The 26,705-nt window shown below is 39.4% G+C and overlaps 2 protein-coding genes across 2 annotated transcripts; one reads left to right on the top strand and one right to left on the bottom strand.

The window, feature by feature from the left end:
• The first annotated feature begins 21,017 nt into the window (after positions 1-21,017).
• Positions 21,018-23,460, top strand: LOC128734968 (protein preli-like). The gene is made up of 4 exons (XM_053829389.1): positions 21,018-21,172; positions 21,241-21,520; positions 21,922-22,135; positions 22,192-23,460. Exons 2-4 carry the CDS (start codon positions 21,429-21,431, stop codon positions 22,528-22,530), a joined length of 645 nt encoding a protein of 214 aa, XP_053685364.1. The 5' UTR covers positions 21,018-21,172; positions 21,241-21,428; the 3' UTR covers positions 22,531-23,460.
• Positions 23,461-23,853: 393 nt separating this feature from the next.
• On the bottom strand, positions 23,854-25,340 carry LOC128733794 (uncharacterized). Its single transcript, XM_053827593.1, has 4 exons — positions 25,252-25,340; positions 24,879-25,183; positions 24,385-24,819; positions 23,854-24,325 (listed from the first exon to the last, which is right to left on the bottom strand). The coding sequence occupies exons 2-4, from the start codon at positions 25,128-25,130 to the stop codon at positions 24,050-24,052; spliced, it is 963 nt and encodes a 320-aa protein (XP_053683568.1). The 5' UTR covers positions 25,131-25,183; positions 25,252-25,340; the 3' UTR covers positions 23,854-24,049.
• Positions 25,341-26,705: the final 1,365 nt, after the last annotated feature.

Genomic DNA, 26,705 nt, shown 5'->3' with positions numbered 1-26,705 from the left:
CGATAAAAGCTTTGCCCTGATTGCAGCTCGCTAGCATCTAAATGAAAAAGTTTTTCGTGATGAATTTTCGTTTACGAACCAGGACGCGAGGTTTAAAATCGCAGGAAAGGGATCGTTAAGTGGTTGTGCTAATTTTTTTGCTGATCTCTTTGATGAAGGATTCTGATGCATTAAAAATGATATGTGAGGCGAACTTTTTAGACAACTATTCCGAGTACTGAATACAGACAACTGCTAGCTACTATGAGGATTCATTACGCTCCGAACACGCTTCTAACAAATTGCTGCTATTCCACTAATTGCCGAGAGTATTATCTGTTAAACAATGTTGAGGATATAATTTTTGAAAAAATGCTCAACATCAACATTTGAATAAAGTTATTTACAGTCGGTTACAAATAAATTTATTTTCATATATACAATTTCTGGTTGTCAATTGAATACTGATGTTTCCTGTTTATGAAAAATTAACTTTTTCTAGCTCAGCTTTCGCAAGTTTTGTTGAAGATTAATTTGTACCACTTCAATGCTGAGCTGTAACAAACAAATGTCCTCCCAACAACAAAAAATCGCAAATTAATCGTCTAAGTATGACTACGCAATTTCATCAACGTTACTTTGGTTAAGGCAGAGAAAAATCCGAGAACGAAACAAAACAAAAAAAAATCAATCAATATCGTAATGTTTTACCAACAACCAGGCAACGTTATTGTGCTTTTCCAGAGTATTTCAACGAAACAGTAAAAGTAGCTACTGTGGTCTTATCTCGGGCTTGCATCACAATAATAGCAAACGAAGCAAACCTAACCTGCTCACTTCTCGTGAAGTGACTTTTCACGAACGTGATGCAAATACGGGCTTAAGGTGAAGTGGCAATTGTCACCTCTCTGTGACAATGTGTGGTACTACTCGATTGTCACTTTGGCCATGAAAACTAGTGTAACGCGTTGACAGGTTGTCTCGCCAATACTTTTAAAATAATTTCAATTTAGCAGGAACCAATCTTAAACAAGTAATCAATAATACTCAGCACGGGTTTTTCGCAATATGTATGTTTATCCGCATCTTGTTGACTTTTTTTTTCTTGCTTCTTGCGCTAACCTTTCACGCCGGATGGCCGAGTTGGGGGGTTTGCAAGTCAAACTTGCCGGAAGCAAAAAAACTCAGCTAATATTGGCAATGGCGACCAACCGCGCCAATAGAGCACAGAAATAACACCACAAATTCGCTCTTTGATCACCACCAACCAGCAAGCGCACGGAAAGCACATTTATTTACAATTATAATTATTATGATTAAGCATGGTGGACTCGGATGATTTTCTACCCTGTGGAGTTGAACGAGCAAACAAAAATTGAAACGAAACAGTGCGCTGCGCCCGTGTGGGTGGGCCATAATGTGCTGCTGATTGTTCGGCGGTCCGTCAGAAGAAGCGGTAGTTTGAGTGGAAATCATCATCATCAAATCACCACAAGAAGCCTGATATATTTTCCTGAAAGCTAGTGCTAATAGCATTAGGATTGGGTTTCCAGCAGCCAAACCTAACCGAAAACATTTAAATGAAATGCACATCTACACGTGAAGCTGTGAGCAAATGAATAGCGATTATTTGAGATGAGGACCATGACCTACTTTTTGTTGGGCTGGCATCGATGTTGCTACTGCTGCTGCTGCCACCAAGCAATGCTGCGGTTGATGGTCGACTGCAAATATTTATTCATTCGGTGCTTTATTTGTTGGCAAGGCTGGGGACTTTTTGGAAACCAAAATTGCCCTATTGATCGAAGGCGCAAATAGAAGCAGCAAAAAGGAAAGCAGAAAAAAAACTAAATCACGTCGAGAATCAATTTACTGTGGTGCTGGACTTTGGGATGAGAGGCGAATGATGGAAGGCCTAAGGATCTGCCACCCATCGGAAGGCGTCATCTTGAAGTGCAAAGCACACGGCTGGCGTGTAACGGCGGATACTAGAGATCAATCATCTCCGTCGCGGCCAGGCGTCCAGAGGAGTACACAACAACCTCTAGGTTTAGTCACAGTGATGCAGGTTAGGTTTCGGTTACACGATACGCCGATAAATGCGATAAAATTATGAGGTTGGTCAAGGGGAAATTTATACCGAAATACACCGAACGTAATAACAAAAGTTCAATGAATACTGTTTTAGTTGTAATTTATCACTTTTCTCTGGAAATGTTAAAAAAAGGAAAATTGGTAAAAATGCTACATAGTGAGGTTATGAAGCTATTAGGTTCTCTTGATTGGATTCATGGATAGTCTGGTTATTGATTATGAATGGATGGTTAAACCCATTTACCAATGGTTTAACACACTTAGTTTATAGATAGTAGAGCTAATATAGACAAGCAGATCCAGTTGCCGCAGAATTAGCAACGGTATAAACTACTATAAAGAGCAAGCAGAACTTTTTGTTAAAATAAAGCAGTAAATCTACTCGATTCCACCGATAGATAGAAGGAAAAATCGAAACAAATTACGATAAAATGAGAAATGTAGGCTTCTCCGGTTAACAAAATCCAAACTGGTGGTAAAAAATCAACGGGTTTGTGCTCCAGACACGACCGCACGTTCAAATCCGTCCAAACAACCCCGCACGTTCGATGTTCCAATGAAACTATTTTGATTCAACTGTGCGTAATTTTTTCCAATTCCTTAAAAGTTATAACAGAAACTAACAATTATATTCATAGGAATATTTCCAATTAATTTAAACAAAAATAAATTTAGGGACTACCAGATCACAAACGTGTAAAAACTGTGTTCTTCATTAATTAGATGAATTTTCGTACCTGAAAGTTATTGTGCTCTGTAATTTTTGGATTCGAATGTTTCAATTCAATTCTTCAATGAGTAAAAAGGGAATTTGTGATATGTTTTTGAGAAATTTTCGACTGTATAATATTTTAAAGAAACTGAAACCGCTCGGAGTCAATAAAAGATTCATCTTTCGTATCATAAAGCGAATCAAGGAAACCGGTTCTTGGAAAATATTCCCCATTCTTTGCTGTAAACGCATTGTGAGGACACTGGATGCCATCAAACGAGTAAAGCTGGAATCACACTAACCGTCAGTGAACATCAACGGCAAAGTTACGTAACGGAACGTCAGTGATGGTTGCATACATTTTCAAATGTGCATATTCACACCACTACCTTGACGTTCCGTGAAGTGACGCTCCGGATGCGTGTGATGCGCGTCATTAAAAACGCATGCGACCATCACTGACGTTCCGTTCCGTTACGTTGCCGTTGATGTTCGCTGACGGTCAGTGTGATTCCAGCTTAAAAGAACAAATTCGACAGGAACCAGACCAATCTGGATGTAAGATCCAAGGAACTGGGAATTTCGCTATCAACTATAAAGAATATTTTGAAAGATGATTTTCGATTGATTCTATACAAAAACAACGGGTGCACGACTTGATTAAAAAGCAGAAGGTTGCAAGTGTCGAAACATGTCGGCAGCTGCTCATGCGTGACGTTGATTGTGAAATTCTGTTTTCGAACAAGAAAATGTTCCTGCTACAGAATCACCACAACCAACAAAATGATCGGATGTATGCTGCACATCTTTTTGACATTTCTTAGGACAAACTAGCTGTTTAAAGGTTCCAGAATGTTTCCAGGGTGATGATATGGGAAAATGGGGTATGGGGTTTCATTGCTATTGACTGAACCTGGTGTTGAAATCAACACTTAATATTACATTACATTAAATATTACGATCATGTTTTGAACAACCATTTGTTTCCCATCATCAAAAATACATATACTGCTTTCAATAAGATTCTGCACCGTCTCACCAGGCGAAAGCTACACAGGTTTGGTGTGAGGATAGTTTTCAAGATTTTATTTCTTCGAAAGAGCGGTCTGCCTCTTCGACTAATTTGAATCCTCTTGACTTCTATGCAGGGCAGAGGTTGGAGAATTCGCAAATTGAAAATATACACCAAGCATCGGCAAGCCACTTTATCACGAGTAAAATGAATGGTTCAATTCGCCACATTGAATGAGCCGCATACATTCCCGCTTCATAGCATCGCTAAATATACGATTATCGTATACAACGTTTTGTTGCTTCAAAAGCCACTAACGCTACTTTTCGCTATTCTCTATTCACATTAATACTATTTAGGGCACTTTCTGGCATTCTCGGGTACTTTATATCCATTAAATCGGCTGCGTTCAAAGTTCAATATTCAATTTTTGAACGAACTTGCGATGTTCATGATGAGCTATACTCGTGATAAAGTCAAATGTCGATAAATGCATCATCGGCAACAGAAGTGAATAGTGTATGTTCATGAGGGACGTGAATCGATTCAAATGTTCATTTTTTCGTAAATTCTCCAACCACTGATGCAGGGGGTTACATGCTAGGCAAACTAGGAAGCACCAAAGGATTGACTATGGCCACGATCAAGCAATGTTTGAGAAGATTTGGGATGAAATGGATATCGTGCATGCCAGTTGTAACGCTTATTAACAACGATTGCGACTGGTAATAGAAGCAAAATGAGAAATCATTTGAACGCTCTTTCTTGTGAACTGATTCATTTGATTCGCTTACTACAGGAAATGTCACCCACTAAAACACAGGTAAAGCCCCAAGCATAGCCGACTTGCCTATGCCCGCAGGCGGAAGCGTTCCAGCCTTGCACGGACTCCACCAACTAACGCTGAGATCTTTCTGTCTCTGGCCGGAGTGTCATATTTTAAATATAAGGATGATGATAACGATGATATTGAGAAAAAAATGATAAATGTAAATGTGCTTTGCCGTGGACGTTTTGTACTACATGAGTTGTAAAATGTAGTATAATGAAGCAGTGGAGATCTCGTCAGCCCCGCTTAATACCAGTTGTCGTCAACTAAGCACCCGCCATCAATTTTACAATACAAACAACCACAAATGATCCAATAGGAAGACAAATCTAAGGCCATCAGTAGTTATCCATTTATCAGGGCACGACCCATGAAACAAATTTCGTCTTTCATCCCCCTAGCATTTATAGACAGTACAGGAGTCTACAAACTAATTTGAGCGTTGCACGACCTGGGCATTCGCGGTAGTCGACAGAAGACTTAAGCCATAGAGTCGCACCCGCCTCCCAACCTTCAAGACCAAAGAGCTAGTGAACAGTATTTATAACGGGAATCCGTCGCCAAACCCCACCGCTAGAAATATTGTTATTGTGAATTAAATGTAATATAATATAAGAATTAATTTAATTTTCACAACTGCTACCTTAGCACGTCTAACATTGCCCGTAATCGTTGAAGAATGCTTCTTCGGCATCAGGGTCTGGTATCCCCTTACTAACCGTAAGCGCCTGTCCGACCCAATCAATCCCACATTTTTCGAATATATTTGTGATAGCTGTGATAAATAGGGACGAACCCGAGAAACATTCGTCTATTAATGACACATTCCAGCGTTACGGGACACTATTCCTACCCCGTAAGGCAGTTCCTATTGAACCAAATCCCTGGCATACAGCTGGAAAAATAAAGTCCCCTTTAGTAACAAAATTTACAAGCTCTTTGTCAAAAATTTTGGCGAAACAAGAGCCAATTTGCGCGGTAAAATGGTTGCTAATTGTGTCCCGTAACGCTGGAATGGGTCTAATTATTAGAGATATTATTGCCCGGTATAATGCAATCAATATTTTCTGCGATTATAGTTCAGGCGGGACTGATTTTAAATTTGGCATCGGTTCTAGAATTGAGTACTTTTTCAAAATGTTCTCCCTCGATCAGCACGTTCTTTACAATTTGTAGATTGTTGCCCTTTTATCTAAGCCCCGTTTGCTTCGTTTGTAGTTTACACGTGTTTTAATTAATAGAAGATTGCCAATTTTTCACTAATCAATTTTAATACGCGCTATTGAATTGTAAATCATAATACAACTTTCAAGGATACCAAAGTATCGTGGCTAGCCACGTCGGGTCAACCTAGTCGATAAAGAATAAGTCAAGTTCTCAACAGGTTTATACCCATGGCTTTGATTTGCTTTGCAAGCGTCTTATTTTTGTAATCATTTACTTTATTGACAGTTATTATTACTCACCCTGTATACCATAACTTATGTCAGTTATGTCATAAGTTATGTCAGAATTAAGTGGAAGCTTATTTTAACTTTCCCATTGAGTCGTGAATTCTACTATAAGACGAATATATCTCAAATTAGCAATACTTATTCCAACCAACCATGGGACGATGATTTCTAGATAGATATTCCTTGTGTTAGTGTGGAAATTTTTATTCTAGTGTATTGTAATAGATGGTTAGAAAAATTTCTGTCGATTTTTATAAATATCTCTGATTATTAACTGTGTTATAAACGTGCAAAATTTTACCATTTTAATGCATGTTACCAAGGTTGCAGCGATCAGTTACGCTCTTTTACGGTCATTGGACTGTACTGCCACATACAAGCAAAATCTGTACAAGTCATGCATATAATATTTGAACAGTTGGGTGTGATCTACAATCTTTGTGAATAGAGTACTGTATTTTTTGTACTTACACTAGCAAGGCTGTAATTTTTTCATTGGCAAATGAACGTCCATTTATCAATAATAAAGTTTACAGGCCTTTAGCAAGAAAATTTAAAAAATAAGGCAGTACTCTATTCAGAAAGATTATAGATTACACTCAGCTTTACAAAAGTTACTTGCACATTTACAGGTTTTGCTTCTATGAGGCAATACCGTCCAATGAGCGTAAGTTCGTGTAACTAAGCGCTGCAACATGGCATGTTATATTCAACGCAATTTAGCAAAACTAGAAAAGTCCAATTAGAAAGTGATAATTTCTGGTTAGATATTTCTTTATTTTGACGTAGGATTACGTCTTTAATGTCTATATTGGGGTGCACTTTAGAAAAACAAAAAGGGAACATGTAACGAAAAGTGGTAATAGTTTGCACGCCTATAACTCATTACAATACAGTAGATTACATGTTTCCCTAACAAACTTTAAACTAATTGAAAAATGTTAGGCATTGTCTAACTAAATCTACGCTCTGTGATTGGTCGGAATAAGTAGTACTGATTTGCCGTAGAGAACCAAGATCAAAATTACACTTATTCCAGTTTGGACTGCTATACTATTAATTAATAAGTTTTTTCTACACTTGCATGGTTCTCGTTACATTTTTCCTTTATTTTTAGAAAAAAAAGTGACAGAGCTACCTCGTCCCAACGGGTCGAAAATTAACTACGACGTTCATACTTATACTAAGTTGATATCTGTGCTTGAGAAGTACGCCAAAAAATGTGATCAAGTGTTCTTGTCCTAACAAAAATTTCTTGGGACCGCCATAAACCTAGACCAATATAATGTCTGTATTAGGGAAGTGAGCCTGGAAAAGTTTACTCATCGCAACAAGTTTTCTTAGGAAAGGTTTTAGTGATGGTTAGAAATCCCTCCCCCCACTAAGAGGGGGGGCTCCCATACAAATGAAACACAAATTTCTGCATAACTCGACAACTAATCAAGCAAATAGAACAAAATTTGGCATGTGGGTGTTTCCGGTGACAAGAATTTATTCTATGGTAAATTGAGACCCCTCTCCTCTTTATAAGGGGAATTATAACTCCTCTCCTCTTTAAAAGGGGGGGCTTCCATACAAATTTCCTCATAACTCGAGAACTAATCAAGCAAATGGAACCAAATTTGGCATGCGAAGGTTTTCGAGGGCAAGAATATTTTCTATAGTAAATTAGGACCCCTTCCCACTTTAAGAGGGGGGGGCTCCTGTACCAAAGAAACACAATTTTCCTCATAACTCGAGAAGTGATTAAGCAAATGGAACCAAATTTGGCATGTGGGTGTTTTAGGAGACAAAAATTTTTTATATGATGAATAGGGACCCCTACCCGTTTTAGGAGGGGGGGATCTTATACATATGAAATACAAATTTCCTCATAACTGAAGAACTAATCAAGCAAATGGGACCAAATTTGGCATGTGAAAGTTTTCGAGGGCAAGAATATTTTCTATGGTAAATAAGGACCCCTCCCCACTTTAAGAGGGGGGGGCTCCTATACAAACGAAATACAAATTTCCTCATAACTCGAGAACTAATCAAGCAAATGGAACAAAATTTGGCACGTGGGTGTTTTTGGAGACAAAATTTTTTTCTATGATGAATTGGGACCCCTCCCCACTTTAGGAAGGGGGGCTCCTATACAAATGAAATGCGAATTTCCTCATAACTCGAGAATTAATCAAGCAAATGGAACCAAATTTGGCATGTGAAAGTTTTCTAGGGCATGAATATTTTCTATGGTGAATAAGAACCCCTCCCCACTTTAAGAGGGGGGGCTCCTATACAAACGAAATACAAATTTCCTCATAACTCGAGAACTAATCAAGCAAATGGAACCAAATTTGACACGTGGGTGTTTTTGGAGACAAAAATTTTTTCTATGATGAACTGGGATCCCTCCTCACTTTAAAAGGGGGGGCTCCTATACAAATGAAATACAAATTTCCTCATAACTCGAGAATTAATCAAGCAAATGGAACCAAATTTGGCATGTGAAAGTTTTCTAGGGCATGAATATTTTCTATGGTGAATAAGAACCCCTCCCCACTTTAAGAGGGGGGGCTCCTATACAAACGAAATACAAATTTCCTCATAATTCGAGAACTAATCAAGCAAATGGAACCATATTTGGCATGTGGGTGTTTTTGGAGGCAACCATTTTTTCTTTGATGAATTAGGACCCCTTACCTTTTTATGAGGGGGGTCTCTCATATAAACGAAATACAAATTTCCTCATAACTCTAGAACTAATCAAGCAAATGGAACCAAATTTATCATGTGGGTGTTTTTGTAGGCAAGAATATTTTGTATGGTATATTTTCTATGGATTTCCCCACTTTAAGGGGGGGGGGCTCCTATACAAATGAAAAACAAATTTCCTCATAACTCGAGAACTAATCAAGCAAATGGAACCAAATTTGACATGTAAATGGTTTTGGGCGCAAGATTTTTTTCTATGGTGAATTGAGACCCCTCTCTTCTTTAGAAAGCGAGTTATGGCCCATCTCCCCTTTAAGAGGGTGGGCTTCCATACAAATGAAATGCAAATTTCCTCTTATCTCGAGAACTAATCAATCAAATGGAACCAAATTTGGCATGTGGGAGTTTTAGATGGCAGAAATTTTTTCTGTGGTGAATTACGACCCCTTCCCCTTTTAAGAGGGGAGCTCCCATACAAATGAAATTCAAATTTCCTTATAACTTGAGAACTAATCAAGCAAATGGAACCAAATTTGGCATGTGGGAGATTTTGGAGTCTTGAATTTATTTTACGATAGTTAGAGACCTCTCACCCCTGTGGTAGGGGGATATGGACTCTCATATAAATAAAACAGAAATTTTTGCGAAACTCAAAAACTAATCGAACTCGAGAAATTCGAGACTCTTCCATAAAACATTAGTCAATACAAGACTACAAAAACTATCTATAGTAACACTAGATCATTCAGGACGAGACGGTCGCGAGTGTTGCCGGTGACCCGCCGTCGGAAGCGCCGCCCACTGGGGGGCTTGCAAAACTCGAGATTGTGACAAAGATCATCCGAGATTCATGATTTATGTACAACACAGGTTAATTTGTGGCAATACGAAGTTTGTCGGGTCAGCTAGTCCTATATAAGAGCCGTTTGTAACCCAAACCAGGTCCCTGACAGGACGCCATATTTTCATGGTAAACATCTCAGCTCGCGCTCTTCACGCTTTGTACAAAGCTGGTGTTTTGGTCATGCATTCCAGTTACCTACGCTATCTAAATTATCACAGCAAAAAAGTGTCTTTTCGTCGAAGTTATAGAAAACTTGGTTGAGTACCACCAATTTACTCTAATTTAGACGCGATGCGATGCACGCGGGCTGTCACTAGTTTAATATAATGGTAATGGTCCACATAAACAATCATAATTTAACTAGTAATTTAATATTTTACATCGGAAAATACTAATCCGCTTATTTGCACATGTATGCATGTATGCGAGATATACGATGGCTCGAAAATCATGTTACGAACATCAGTTCATCAGCTATTATGTAAAACAATCCCTGAGTTGATAAACATTTTCTGCTATCAACGCTAATATGCAGAGATATAGCGCCTCACATGATATTCGGCATTTAAATATCATTTAAACCGAAATTTCAACAAGTTTTTTTAGCTGACCTCGGCATGAACTGTTTTTTACGACTAATTCGGCAAATTGTGCTGACGAGATTCGATAAAATCGGTTTGTCAGACAAACCGAAATCCCAGCAAGATGCTTTCAGGACATTTTTTGCTGAAATATCAACAAAGTTGAAAATTTCCGAAATTTCTGTCGAGCTAGAAAATCAGTTCTAAGGGTGTAATAATCTGATACTTTTATGAACCATAACGTGAGTAACCAAATGAAATGAAGAGAATGATATTAGAGATATTCATAGTCCACGATTAATTAACCCGCACATAAACCAATGAGTCATAAACTGAAACGGCACAGTTTTAGTTAGCCCTGTAATAGTTATAAATATATATGGCCATATTTATAAACGAGGCGAAAGAAATAAATCTTTTTCCCCAAGCTAATCATAGCTTTACGGAAGACAAGCTTTTGTCTGGAACTGTCCAATCCAAATGAATTTTTACCCCAAGATTTTTTCCGATCTGGCAATTGAATCAAAATTTTACTGTGTCCTACTAAACACAGGACTGTGCATCACTGAAATTATTTATCTATTAACAACTGGTAGTAGCACCAAAATTTGAATGAGGACAGCTACTTGAATAACAAAAGGTAGATAAAATAATCAATATAATGGTACAAAAACTGTATGTTATTAGGTATCATGGAACCGTGAGGCAAAAAACTAAAAAAAACTCAATGGATCGTTGAAAATAAAAACAGCTTATAGGGTAAATTGCTTCCAAAATTGTATAACATGTTGTAAGTCATTCCCTAAGTTTAGCCATACTTAGTTTTTATTTTTTTAGAAACTAATCTTCTAATTTCTAAAGTGGGTTTGGTGAAATAAGCCTTTCCGCATATAAGTTAAAATACATAAATGTTGCTGTCTGAATCATAAACTTAATGTTTTGAAACCTACTGCTGTTACAATTCAAGTAATAATTAAATTTCCAAAACGCAGTTTTTATTACATCAATGTAATAAACCCAACAACCTGCCGTGAGAATTTTTGTAAATGAATAATTCTGTTGGATGAAACACTCAGCTCTCGCTTGGTTAACTGCAAATATTGAATTATTCATTGCCTAGATGAGAAATCCAAACTTCTAGCTTACTAATCGCACTCGATACAAGGTCGTTTCCAGCTTGCTTCCATCCGTCCAGTACCGCGATGCGCGGACAAACGCACCTAATTATTAGCCGGCCAGCGAGCACGATTTCGCGAGAGCACTGCGGCGGAATCCACCCAAGGCGGCAAGTCAAAAGCGGCCAACAGCAGACCACCAGCGAGGACAAGCGAAACACGAAGGAGCCGAGAAGGGAGGCTTAATGCAGAGATCAAATAGTGTCAGCATTCGGGGCGCCAAGGAAAATCGATATCCCTATGTGTCTGCCGTTTCTTCCTCGCGCGAGCACACACATACACGACGGGTTCGTGTTCTGCTCCCTACCTTTGGGGCCATCACACACAGAAGAGCAGCGACCGTACCGAATTCAGTCCTTTTCCGCTATTGCAAGCTGTTTCGCATTCGCTCTCACTTGTGAGGAGTCCTTCGCTAAGATGAGAAAAATTTCTAATGACACATTTAGATAATATTTCATCGATCAAAATTACAGGCAAAAAAATCGATTTTACTGGTTCCTCCTCTAGGGTTACAGTCATTAATCAAATTCTTGCAAAAGATGTCAAAAGCCTAAAGCAAGTTTTCCACCTTTACGGAATTGAATGCAGACTAAAAGTAATAGCAAGGAGCAAACAAGCGAGAGAACGGAGAATGATTTCAATAGAGAATGAGTGCCATTCGTAAGGACAAAAGCTTCAGTTTCGCTCACTTCTCTCACTCTGTATCTCTTACGGGCATGTAGAAATATTGTACACGGATGGAAAAATCGATAATTTTCGAGAACAGAAAAGGATATCCATTTTAAGGTTTAGCACAGAGAGAAGGAAAAATTTTCATTTGTTGAGACCCGAATGCCCTTGTAAGGGTCCTTTCGGTGTTGCACAAATGAAAATTCGAGAACAGAATAGCGATAAAAGCTTTTCAAGCATCAAAAAATAGACTACAAAAGTTTTAAGCAGAAAGCTCACAAGCTCGGTTTTGTCATTTCATCCTTCACAAAGCTAAAAAGTAGAGAGACAGCAATAACTTAAAGGACATGTTACCGTCAAATTGGGCTCTGCTCTGCACTCCGATGACGATGGTAAGGAAAAACTGGACTCGAGGTCTACCGCTATTGATCGATGAAGGTTTTTAGGCGTGGGTCACACAGTATTCGCACACAAAAAAACACTATCACTGGTTCGATTTCGAAAACCACTCAAAAACACCAAAGACTTTTTTTTTCACCTGCTATCTTTTCCGCATTTTGCCTTTACTATATCCCGAGAGCAATACACTTTTTCTTCCGAACACTGCCGAGTGTTCCCGAAATCGATTTTCCAATAAATTTTTGCTTCTTTGATCACTTTTGCGATATTTTCTTCCTCAGATTTCTACGCACTTTGCAAAATATCTACTATATTGATGAATCTTAGATAAGCATCAAATATCTACAACTGTAAAATATTGGAGGAAAAAATAAAACCAAATTTTTTAAAGAAAAAACTGAAGCGAAGCAAGCAACAGCAAACTTCAAAATGATTCACTATATTCTGCCTAGAACAATTCACAGTATTTTCCTTTCGACAAAGCAGCTAAAACGAAAGCATTTTTATCCGCAGGGTATCCAACTATGGTGCTCTTCCCCGCCGTGTCCTTCATCCCGTACTCGTTCCGTAGTGTGAAATTACATAAAAGCAGCAGCCGTAGCGATTTTTCACAAAGCGGGCAACCAAGAAAAACCAAACTCAAATAGGACTTCTGTACAGTATAAAAAGCGGCAACTCAGGCAATCCAAATTTTCTGCTTTTCTGGATCGGATTTTTTCCTCCAGGAAATTACGGAACAGCAAAAAGAAGCAGCAGTAGCAGAAAGTATATCCATTGGCTGGGGCATTGGCAAGCTGACGAGGCACAAGAAAAATGCCACCCAAAAGTGGGTGGTTTTTATTTGCTTAGAAATGCAGAAAAATCGAAAGACGATTCCTATTCTCGGGCTCACAGGTACGCACGGTTAGAACACTGGATTTAGAAAAAAGAATTGCGAGTCAATTTTCTCGGCGAAATTTAAAAGTTGTTCTGTTCTTCTGACACACGGTTTTCTTTTCGCGCACACACACACACACTTTTTCACTGCGGAAAACTTCAATTCAAGTTTTTGTGTCTTCCCAAAAGACTGTCAGCTCTTCTTTTCCTACAGCCAAACAATTTGAAACAGTTTAATTGAAGGATTCTATCTGTTTCTATCCCTCTGTCTCTACTGCTTCTTGTTCACATAAAAAGAACTTTTTTTCTGTATGGCGTAAGAACGAAGTTTTGCCCGACCCGTTCTCGTTCGTGGCTCGTTTGAACTGCAACCCGCAACGCGGCGACACTATTGCTCTTGCTGGAAAATTTGCCCTTTCCAAAGTGAGTGTGAGTGACCTCTCGCCTGAGAGAGCTTTTTCAGCCAGCAGAGATCCTTTCCGACGCACACAAGTGCTACCACGTGCGCCTACATACGTACAGGATACTCACTGCTGACCCTTTGTCGGTACCCTTGCTTTAAGTCATCTTCTCAAAGGTTTACGTCTGATAGTAATTCTTACTGTAGCAGTTGAAGATGTGTTAGCTAAACTGATACTTTCTCACTGTTATTACATCAAATTTAATTCAGCAATTAATGTTCAATTTATACCCAAAAAGTACTTTATGATGTTCAATAGCAATACAATCCTAAGCCGAACTGACACCGCCGAATTAACATCGCCTACTGATTTCCAGACTCACATTACGGACCATATTTTAGATCCATCAGTTAAAACCACTCATTGCAAGGGAGCAAGCTAAACAAGATAGAATGCTCGGAGCGTGAGTTTTCTCAACTCACTAAACTATATCAACACAAAACATCATGTAAGAGAGAAGCTTTTTCATTCTGTCGTCTCGCCTCAGCAAACCGATCAGGCAGGATGTGAAACATGGACCTTCGGAAACTTTTGTATGAAGTATGAACCATCATGGCATGAACGACAAGGCGGAAAAGCTTTAAAGCGCTCGCGTGTGTATGTGTATGTGTATGTGCGTGCGCCCTATGCGTATCAATGACAGCCGGAAAATGAGTCATGGACGTTCTGACCGCCACCGGCTATCACCACCAGAGGAAACCAAAATACAACAAGAGTAGGTGAAAAAAAATCATCGCTCGGGTGGAGTGTATCTGCAGCTGCAGGAGCAACGGTGTGAAATACCATGCGCCTCCACTAAATCGCGATTTACCAGTTACAAACTGCTTGTGACTCCTCTTGGAAACTAGAAATTGGATTTTTGTCTGACCCGTTTGATTTACGAGCAGTTCCACGTGAAGTAGGTAGATAAGATGACAAAATTTGAACCTTTCTAGTTTGGCTTAAACTTTACCTAGATGTTTAATTGGAGGAAACATGGCACCTTCCACAGATATTAGGCTGTATGAATAAAAGAGTTAGAGCAAATGCTCCCATACGATTTAAACGGGAAAAGCAAAGTAAACAGTTTTATTCATACGGCCTATTGCTCGTTTTAGGTCAGAAAGTAAACATCTAAATTCGGTGGCGATTGTACCACACCACCATTTGTTATTTGGTTATCGTGTTTTTAGTCTTTGACCTTGAAATGCGGTCAGGCATTAACACGAGTTTGGTCAATTTCATAGGAACGGAGCCTTTCTCAGAAAACCCGCGCTGAGAATCGCGGCTAACACGCTGAGAGACAAGTCGTAAGGGCCTGCATAGTGTCGTCGTCCTGAAAGTAAAAACAAGTTAAATCCAAACTTCTTGGTCGATGGTTTCCACATTAGACGGAGGAAGAGGCACAATTTGTGTATAAAAATAACCCAACCAGATACATCGCTACATTAATAAGAGGGGTTGCGCAGTCTGCTTTTGTTCAGCGTCTCTATGCGAGCCACACGCTCTGGCGGGTGTTGTGGGTTTCAATCCGGTTATAATCTCTGATTATAGCTTGGTTCGACCCATGCACCTTCCAGCATTGGACAAAATGTAGGAGTCACAACGACAACTTGTTATGTGTAGCTACCTATTACCCCCCCCCCTCCCCTCCTTCCTTTCCCCTCTTGTCCCACCATTCCCAAAAAAAGATTCATTACTTTCCCCTACCGTCCCTCCATCAATTGTAGAACCATCGTTTCAAAAAATATTAACACATAAACTCGTTAGTAGCATTCACTCTGAAGGTTTAATTACATATAAAAACTGTCGATTTACATGAAATGAATCCAGAAAAGATTTTCAAAATCAATTTCCATTTGCCTCATTTACCGGGCCAAGTGGGATCTATATTTAAATTTGAATAAAATAATAGAAAATTGTGTATGCTTAGTATACAGAAACGTGGAGGCAGTGGTAAGAGTACCCAACAGAAGAGGATACAGAAACGTTAAGGCACTGAAAAGACAACCAAAGATAATATTTCATCAAATGGTTCATCCATCAATGCTATAACAAAATCCTATTGATGGCACAACTAGTGACATTATAATCAATATAAAACTAAAAATTTATTAGTGTTAATAGTACTTCATTTAGACTTTAAGTCAGATGGGTTGTAAAACAATAAAACAAATAAAACTATCTAAACTTTCTAGTTATACTAAAGGCATTTAATATTTTTTCAACAATTGTAAATATGAGACACAGAAAAATAAAAGAACCAAGGTGATCAATTAAAGCTGATTAATATTAAATGTAAAATATCAAATTGTACAATTACCATTCGTATGTAACTGCATAAATTGGAATGCCAATTATGTATAAATAATCTATAATTTACAGATTTTGTTGCGTCGAGCAACGTAATTCCTAGGGCAGTATCAGGCGGGCTTTATGGGGTCCCGTGCTGCTACGGACCAAATTTTACTCTCCGACAAATCCTTCAGAAATACGTGCCCACGCATCATATTTTCCTGGATTTCAGAGCAGCATACGATACAGTTGAATGTGAACAGCTATGGCAGATAATGCACGAGTACGGGTTCCCGGACATACTGATGCGGCCGATCAAAGCTACGCTGGAGAGAGTAATGTGCAACGATGTACAAAACGCTAATCAGACCGGTAGTCCTCTACGGACTTGAGACAGTAATTTTGCTTACGGAAGACATATGTGCACTTAAAAATAAAAAATAAGAAAACTTATCGAATTTAATTCTACTATGTGTATTTTATTCAATGACAGATACGTATTTCGCTACTACTTGCAGGCTTCCTCAGTGTCTGTTTTCGAACTAACGGTTAGGTTGAAGCTGAAGCAAGAGGCACTAATATGTGCTTATCGACTACACGCGGTTGGCCTTTGGCAGTCTGTGGACGGTTCCACTGGTCATACTCGATTGTGGTCGCAAATTATTGCTGAGGACAAGTTTGCCCTTGCTCCTAGCGATGTAACGCTCATGCGTACTTTCCCGTATAAAACTTTCTCAAGTGACTTCCCTCCTAGAGAGGATTGGATGTCAGGCTACATGGAAAGGAAAATTTCCGACTATGTGGTCTGTTATACCGATGGTTCCTTGTACGAAGGTCGCGCGGGTGCTGGTGTTTACTGCCGTGAGCTGGAATTGGAGGAATCCTATTCGTTGGGTAGTTACTGCATTGTTTTTCAAGCTGAAATCTTTGCAATTATGTGCGGAGCTCAGTTTGCACTTCAGAAAGAACTGATAGGCAAGATTATCTACTTCTGTTCTGACAGTCAAGCCGCTATAAAAGCCCTTTGCGCGGCTAATTCTAAATCTAAAACAGTCATCGCCTGCCACACCCAATTAGAAGAACTAAGCATTCTAAATGCCGTTCATCTGGTTTGGGATCCTGGCCATTCTGGTATAACCGGAAATGAATGGGCTGATGAACTGGCAAGATCTGGAGCAGAAAAGTCGGTTTTCGGACCGGAACCTGCTTTACCAATTGCGGCATGTTGGATAAAACAAAAGATTCGATCTTGGTTTTCATCTGAACATGTACGTTATTGGGAAAATCTTGAAACTTGTCGTCAAACGAAAAGTTTCATTATTAAGCCTTGTGAGAAGGTTGCTAAATTTCTTTTGCAACACTCAAAGGTAAATTGCAGTATTCTTGTCAGATTACTGACTGGTCACTGCAGACTAAATTATCATATGGCTACGATTCAGCGAGCTGAATCGTTTCATTGTAATTTATGTGAATCCGACTACGGTACACCATATCACGTAATTTGCAACTGTCCTGCAGTAGCACAATTGCGTCATAGGATCTTTGGATCCTACGTCTTAAATGAATCGAATTTTAGGAAACTAAAATTGCGAGATATTTTGATGTTTCTTACCGAAAGCGGTATTGAGCTATAAGCTCTTATTTATCATGAGTATACCCCCCAGGGGGTGTACTTTTGATAAGTTAACTACCAAGGATTGCAGTATCCCCTCGGGGGTACAAAAATCTCGCGGTATATATATGTTTGTGTTTGTCTAATTTCCTCATCCACCCCTTCCTATTCCTCATGTTTTCCTTCCCGTCCTCATCAGGTAAATGATGACACGGGCAAGATGGGCAAGGCACAAATCTTCCACATGATTGTGAGGAACGTGCTGCTCGAGCCAACGATGCTGAAGGATGGGCAAAAGTGTGATGGAGGTAAAAGAGCGATTCAATGATTTATCGGTGCAGATTCCGAGTAAATTGACTGCATTGACATGGATGGTAGACTACTTTGACAGCTAAAATCTATCGTAAACTTAGGTTGTTTACAAAGCATAGTTGCTGAGTTACGTGCAAATACTATTTTAGGGCAGTTTTGATGTAATTTTTCATTATACGGCAAATACGATATCAGCAGGAGGATATTACTTATTGAAAATTTGTAGCAGCGTTATACATCATTCACAAATCTCTTTTGAAAATGCGGTGAGAAGAGTTATAGCAGCAAAATATATTGCGCTTTTCTATAATTTGATCAAACCCCGTCAAGCGCCTATGGGGCAAAAGTGCGATTCGCGAACGGGGTAAAAGTGCGAGTCATGGACGAGGCAAAAATACATAGGTAATTATATACAGTTTCAAGCACGATATTGCAGATACAAGAACTGGAAGATTTGCAGAAAACTGAGTGCTCTATAGATGCCGGATGAAGGAAAACACTGTCTACCCGCTGGTGTAACAGGAAAAAAACGTTTGGTAAAGTTTCGATCTGACGGAGGCTGCAGCACACCAGCGGAAAAAAGGAAAGGTGCAAATTTAGAATATTCGTTACCGAAACTTATCGCAGATTGAAGATATTATGATTTTGTTAGCTACTGCTGTGCTAATTTCATGGATTCGAGCTTCGTACGTTTGCCCCGCTAGTGGGGTAAAAGTGCGATTCGGCAGCTAATCAGAAAAATAAAGAATTTGTTTTGCATAACACTATTATCCCAGGTGGTTTATAGTTGAATGTGAAGATATTGAATTATTGCATCGATATAAAATATATTTTGTTGTGCTTATTTATATCTCATGAAAATTGATGACAACTTCAAACATCGCACTTATGCCCCACCCTACTCTATGTAATACTCTTATACAGGCAATATCTTGCGCTGCTGACTATCTAGAAAATTGCGGTCTTCGAGAAGGTTGCTCAAATGACTTCCACCTTCATGATGAACGCTCAACGCTCAATTTTATCCTCTAGCAACATTACTACCTGCAAAGAAATCTATCGTGCTAATCTACCAACTATTAATGCTACTTCCTAAATGGCCAGAGAAATACCACCAATTCACTTATTCAATTTGTCTCAGTCACGTTAACACCTACACGTCAGCATTTCCAGCTACTTTCTAAACATTCTTAATGATCCATGAACAATTAGGGTAGACGCACCATTAGTGGTGGTAGTACCAGTTGTGGTGGAAACTCGAATTATTCCATTATTTTTGCAGATTTTGGTAAGTTAAATGCGAGCAGTGAAAAAAAGAATTTCATCGACTGCCAACGTTGCATTTTGCAGAGAATTTTTGTAAGCGACCAGCATTGTGTTAAATAACGAGCAAAATATTAGCTAATTTTCCAACTAGTTAAATGACCACTGTCACTTAAACAACCTTTCCGAAGAAGGCAACTTCTTGTACATTACCAAAATCATGAGTTATGACAAACACAAAAAAATCACAAATACACTAGCGCTGTCCATTGAGTCAATTCTGCATTATTTTCCATACCATCTTGTCCTGCACTGTTTCCCGTGCCATATTGAAGGTGGTAGTCATTTGAGCAACCTTCCCGAAGACCGCAACTTTCTAGATAGTCAGCAGCGCAAGATACAGCCTGTCTAAGCATATCACATATACACTAGCGCCACGTAGTGAGTCAGTTCTGCGCTATTTTCCATGCCATCTTGAAGGTGGAAGTCATTTGAGCAACCTTCCCGAAGACCGCAACTTTCTAGATAGCCAGCAGTGGAAGATACAGCCTATACAAAAATATTACATATACGCTAGCGCCACGTAGTGAGGCAATTCCGAAATACTACAGTCCAACGAAAAGCCCTCGATCTGCTGAAAACAATTTGTCGAAGACATCAACGTTCTATATGGTCAATATCACGAGTTATTCCATGTTGGAACCAATTAAGTCAATTGCTATATACTACGTAGACTCCATTAACACGGTTTCGATTAACGCGGTCCCTATTAGTGTCCTTATTGGGGGGATTACTGTAATTCACATGTATGCGTCATATCTTTCATTTCTAGAAAAGCTTAGTTGGAGAAAATGTGCTCCATTACCACTTGCCCCGGGGTACCTTGCACAATTTTTAGATTTTAAATTTGCAATTGTTCAAAATGATACGCAGATTTTGATTTTTATTTAGTTTTATACAAAAAATATAAATGTTTTTTTTTTAAATTTGTCAATTTCAAAGTTTTTTATAAATACGAAAGAGTGTCCATTGATCTGGGCAATTTGTTGGCAGCATGTGGAATTCGACATGTTGCTAGTTGTTGCTTCTGTCGCCACCTGAACTTATGATAAATGGTCACTTATGATAAGTTACCATAGTTTGGAAAAAGTTGCAAGCCACATGTCGCCAATCTAAACGTACCTTAAAAATGTGACAAATCTCTTAAAAAGTTACTCTTGACGAAAAACGAATATGTTTAGTAGAAAATGAATCCTTGCATGGTATCCAAAAGCAAAATTTTATTCCAATCAAAAATTGGTGAGATAAATCACTTTGCTATGTCGAGCTGGAAATGTTCAGTCGCGCTAGCGAATGAGCTTGCGAATGAGCATGATCTGAGCAGCATGGTATAGTTCAAATTATCAAAGCCATACTTTAAAACCCAGCAAATGTTACTTGTGTTCTGTCGGTTCTGTCACTGCAATTTCTGATGACATGTTTTATGACAACGATCCCAGATTAGCTTATTTGCCAACCGTGGGACATAATATTATACGCATATGCTTTACGGCTTTATAGATTTTAGGTGTAGAATTCTATGCAACTCTTCAAATTTTTGTAGGCCCTTGCGAAATTAAACAGATCAGTCTTATTCACAGTTCGAATCGTCCCAACTTTGATTTGTTTTCGTATTTTTTTTAATATTCTTAATGAAAACATGTTATAGTTTAAAATAAAAGCTGGCAACTCTGTCGTCGATGCAACACAGAAGCAGACAAATCAGTCGTCCATGTCTTCTTGAATTATTGTTCGTCGCTGTAGTAAAAACATGCGATAAAAATTATCAAAAATTGTAAGAATTGGTGTGTTTGTTGGTTGGTAAATCTATTAAATAGTATTTTTAATTCCGTGCGATAACGTGCAATCAACCTAGTGCTACGAACGGAGGTAATGTTTTGTACTGCCAGCAAAAAATCGATCTTTAATTTGCTACCCAATTTTCATTTTTCGTATAGGATTTTTCATTTGCGTACCGTTTTGTACAGTGAACTCGGAAACAATAATTCGCAAACGGATAGTTTATGTAAATTCCTGTAACTGCTTCGTCCTGTCTTGTGTGTGAGTCTCGAAAATCCACGAAATCACGAAAGGTGAAAATTGGCACAAGTTCCAGAGCATTCCTCGACCTAACCACAGTATCTAAATGGCGAAATATTATGAGAATACGACCACTTTCAATTACTCATGGGAGCAGGTGACGCAGTGCTTTTGGAACCGGTATCCTAATCCGTTCAGGTGAGTTTCCCGGACTTCTAGAGTAATTCGACCAACGAGCAAAGGTCGCCACACCACGAGCCAGTGGTGCGGCATGCGAGGATGCGCTCGAAATACACATGTTGGCGTAGTAAGCAAAAATTACATAATTTTCAAGTGTGGAAGTATCTATATATTAGCGGAATGTAGAATATTTTGGTTTGACACAAACACGTATGATGGTGAAATCGAGAGTGCGACGCACGGTGGTGTGAACTGTAAATAATTCGACAAAAATTAGTTCAATGTCCGTGGTCAGTGAATACTTAAATGTATTTTACATATCCACGGAATTAATATCACTGTGTAATCACTGTCTTCATTCATTTTGTTTTGTTCTTCCTCTTCTACGCGTTCTACTGTGCCGCTTGTTGACGTTGCAGCTCGCACGTACTGTCCGAGGATACTGTGTGCCGGGAGATAAGAAACGGAAAGCTACACAGCAAACGTTTATTGACCAAAACAAACCGAGTACCAAAATGGGGAGAACGGTTTTTCAAAGCCAAATCTGTCAACATACTGGAGGAATCGGTTATCGATCCGAAAGAACGAGTGCTTGTAACATACACTAGGAATATAGGATTCAATAAAATTATGGTTCGTATGTTATAGCACGTTACGTTAGGTTTTAGGTAACCTAGGTTTCTTTGCAGAATGTTGTCGAAAAAGTCACCTACCGGTCGATTCCGGATCAACCAGGCAAGACGATTGCCATCCGGTCCGCATGGATAGATTCTTCTGTGTTTGGTTTCGCGACCGCCATTCGCGCGTTCGGTTTAGATCGATTCAAAAAGAACTGCATGAAAACCGTGGACGGTTTCAACTACATGCTGCACCATATGTTCCCGCCCCATGCATCCTCGCCATCGGCGGCTATACATATTCAACACCTTTCCAAGACGCAGAAAATCAAGGAAGCCGCAAAGAATGCGTCCGATCATATGAAAGCTCAGGCCGAACATTTGGTGCAAAATCTTTCCGTAAAAGGTTGAACCAAGCCCCCCTAGTGTGGATGGCCGTTGGCCTACGGAACAATCCACACATTTCGCTGTCGAGTAAATTGTATGTTAGGAGAATACATTGGGAGTTTGATTAACACTAGGACGCGGTCTCGGCTCTATCTACCTACCACATTACTTTGTATTCTAACAAAATCTTGTAAACTTATTCAATTTTTAACATGATGTCGCTCATCTTTAAACTAAATCGCTACCCAACTCGTCACGAGTTCCAGTCCAGTGAGGCATGTGCTCAAGAAAGTAAGCAAGCAACAGCAAGTATGAACATAAACACATTGAGATCGTAAGTATTTTACCCTTTTCAATAACTAAACAGGCAGTAATAGGCAGATGCAGTATTTGGAAAATTCTTTAAATTTTTTGCTAGAAGTTTCAATTGTCACTTGCTTGGATGCTATTGAAGTGAACGAAAAATATAAGTTAGTGCATCATTCCAGGCCGATTACGCTTACGATTACCAACCACAGTACTATTTAAGAATACAGTAATATGTAACCACGTAACTACTAGCGTTAGGACGAAGATATTGGCTTTTCTAATATCCGCGACGTCTTATTCACAAGATGGTGATAACATCGTTTAGAATTTATTCGAGTAAGAAAAAAGTACGACTTAAGTTTGATTAGGAACTCGTTAACAAATCTAGCAAAATATTAACGCAGATGGGGATAAGAAATTGGCATACATATAAAGATAATGGTGTTTCGCGTAGTATGGTTTATGCAAATACGTTATAGAATGCTCGAAAGGCTCAATTCGGATCGATCAAGCCGAGAGTTTACATAGATTGGCTAAGCACCCTCCCTGTTGAAGTGCAAAGAAAACTTTAATTGTAGATACTTTTTATTTTGTTAGTCCAAAACTTGTTGCTAGCCTTGTATTAATATCCGATTTTCCTTTGCGCTTTGTACAACATATGGGACATTCAAAAAGCTGTGATAGCAATGGAAAATTTGTCATTTAAAAACCTGATTGCAATCTGCCACCTTTAATGTTTCCAAAATTTAGCCGGACTTTACTATTTTTCTATTGTTGGGTATGTCTAAACCAATATCGTACTTTCGACAGCATCCAATTTGATCAAGTCAGCGACCCAACTAACCTATTCAAAAAAGCCGCCAAAAGCGCGATCCAACGCACTCAAAAATATGGGTGTAAGGGGTGAAGGATGTACTCGTCGCGAATTGATTCTCAATTCCGCTAATGAAGCTTCCCTTCAACGATTTTACAAATGTAGTCTTATTTAGATTTTGTTAAATTAAAATAGAACTCATTGTTTATTGAATACTTGGCCTTTATTACTTTTAAATGGACAATACATTGCGCTGTTACCGTGTTATGTCCTATATCAAATGCTTCTTTGCGGTTAGAAAAACGTCGTTTTGTGCAACAATGATTTCCCGCACGAAGACGTACATTTTCCGCTTCTAATTCTATACTTCATTTGACTGCTGATAAATCGGTAACGAAAAAAAAATCCAAAATACGGCCACTATTGTTTTTTGAAACTTTTTAAAATAGGATAAATATTATCAAACGCATCGTAGATCTCCTGTCGCACCTTGGCACCGGTCAGTACAACCTTGCCGGAGACGAAAATTAGCAGCACGATTCTCGGCTTCACCATACGGTAGATCAGCCCGGGGAACAGTTCCGGCTCGTAGGAGCTAAACTTGCCGTGCGTCAGGACTAGACCCTCCAGTCGGATCGGGAACCGAACGTCGCAACTGCCGACCATATTTTGTACCTTGAAATCAAGAAATTTTGCCTGTAACAAAAAAAAAACTTAGAACCTCTCTAAACCATTCAATCGCATGTCCAACTAACCGTAAAGCCCAGCTTCTGAATAATACGCGCATATTTTCGCGCAGCCAAACGGGAATCTTCCTCACTTTTGGCTCCGGTACAAACCATTTTTCCGGAGGAGAATATCAACGCCGTGGTTCGAGGTTCTCGGATTCGCATGATGACCGCGGCGAATCGTTTCGGATTGTACTCTGCATTACGGGCGTGCAAAGCGATTTTCTTGAGATCCAGTCTGCAGCTCAGATTAACCGTGGACACGATGTTCTGCAGCTGTGGCAGTATGGCCGGCTCACTCGGTGTCATCGGGGTCATTGGTGTTGCGGGTCCCATCGTCTGGTGGATGTTAACGCTGCCGATATTCTCCGGATCCCGCACGCTTCCGCCGCTGTTTTGGTGGCTGGGTGTTGCCGAAGCTTTACCTTCCGTCATTGGTACCATGGGTGACATTAGGCTTTGCTAAAGTATTACCTGTGTCAATTTTCAACTTGTTTAAATGTTTTACGGAATTAACTTACCGGTGTCTGTGGTTGAATCATACTCTGTGGTGCTGCGAAACTAGGCGCATAGGTGTGCATACTCTTCCCGGGTGTTCCCATACCGATGGAAGGCATTCCGTACGAGCTGAGACCGCCCATCGGGGTCATGTGCGGCATCGATTGTTGCTGCTGGTAAGCGTGCGGTAGAATCTGTTGGTCCTCCTCAGGCTGGTGCAACGGGGTTCCGATACTGGGTATCGAGAACCCCGGACTTAGCGCCATTTGATCCATGGTGCTTGTTTTGTTGTGCTACAGCTAGCGCTTAAACACTTGGAAATCGCCTTCTGTTATAAAGATAATCACCTTATTTATGAAGATATCAAGAATACTAACATTGAGAATAGTATATTACCGTCAACCGCCTTTCAATTAATGTTTAAAACCAGTAAATTTTACAAAATATGTATAGAGAACACGGAAAATTTAAGGAACGGCTTCCATTCGATTTATTTTGATAATTTTGACAGAAACAGCTTTTGACGTTTTTCCCTTCCTGTTCGTTTTCAAGCGTTTGTCCAAGCGTTTTCTTGGTTTTCTTGCATGCAAGCTGGGCTGCCAGATTATTTGTTGGTTATACGATGTCTGGTTTGACAGCTACTGGCGCCCGTGCTCACATTAACAAGATTAAGTTTTGGCGCAATAATAAATTTGTTTCCTGAAAAGATAAGTGTCGTTATCGAACGTAGCCTGTATGCACAGAACAGAAGGGGAAGTAGAAATCCAAACCCGTGCATACTACTTTCTACCTACCTTTATACCTATGTCTACATGCTACGATTTCTACAGATACTAGCGAACCTGGCGGTAGCGAGTCACTTTTTTCCACGAAAACGCACGAACGTATACGAAAGCATGTGAAAGCTGCTATGCGATTGGCAGCGAGTGTTCTGCTTATATTGCTGTTATTCGCTTCTATGCGAAAAGCTTCCCAAAGAAAAATAAAAACAAAAAAGACTCTGTTACCAGTTTTGATCGCTGAATCGTTCGGACTTCCACTTCTGTTCTGTGAAGTGGCTCTAGGATGCTGAAACGTGCACAACTGGTGAAACGAGACTGCAATGTGATTGATTGCGGCAAAAGAGGTGAGAGTTTTTTAAAAATATTGTACAGTTTGGGCCAAAATTTGAAGTTTTCTGTGAAAATTATCCCCAGGTGGTTCTTGCTGAATCCTTAAGCATGTACATGCTAAGCTAGGTAACTCGGATAAAGAATCCTGTACATCGCGCTCTTTGCTGCAAATGCAGCTGGACAGCTAACGCCTATCTTGCTGATCTATCCATAAAAGTAACGTGTGCCAGGTGATATATGGCAAAGTCTTCCAGAATGTTGGACAGCGGGAAAGATGGAGACCGAATAAATGAATCGAGAAATCTTCCATCTTCACCCAAGAGATGTATTTTACCCTTGGGTTAGGAGCAAGGTAAAGTTTCCTATATTTATTTTTTTGACGGGCATAAGTCCCATGTTTCGCACTAAACAACGGACCTTTGCAGAGGGAAAAAACAAAAATGGTGGGCTTGCTTCCCAATTCCACACAAGTAACATAGTTTCTTGCTGCACGTTTTTCAAAATCCGTTCAAAGTCTACTGGAATCAAGAACTTGTAAGCTGGCGGATCAGTCGTATAGGCGAGATTCCTTCGAAATGAGAGATTGCGCCACTACTCAAATAAGCCACGGAAAAGATAAATAATGGCAGGAAAACTTTTAGAAATGAGTTCAGAAAGTACGTGAGTGTGTCGTTTGTAACGGGGAGCTGACAGAACCGAGCACAAATCCTTGGAAGCAAACATGCAAACAAAGCGTGC

Source organism: Sabethes cyaneus, chromosome 2, assembly GCF_943734655.1.
Source record: "Sabethes cyaneus chromosome 2, idSabCyanKW18_F2, whole genome shotgun sequence".
In the NCBI taxonomy this organism is placed as follows: domain Eukaryota; kingdom Metazoa; phylum Arthropoda; class Insecta; order Diptera; family Culicidae; genus Sabethes; species Sabethes cyaneus.
This window is presented reverse-complemented; position numbering and strand designations above follow the sequence as displayed.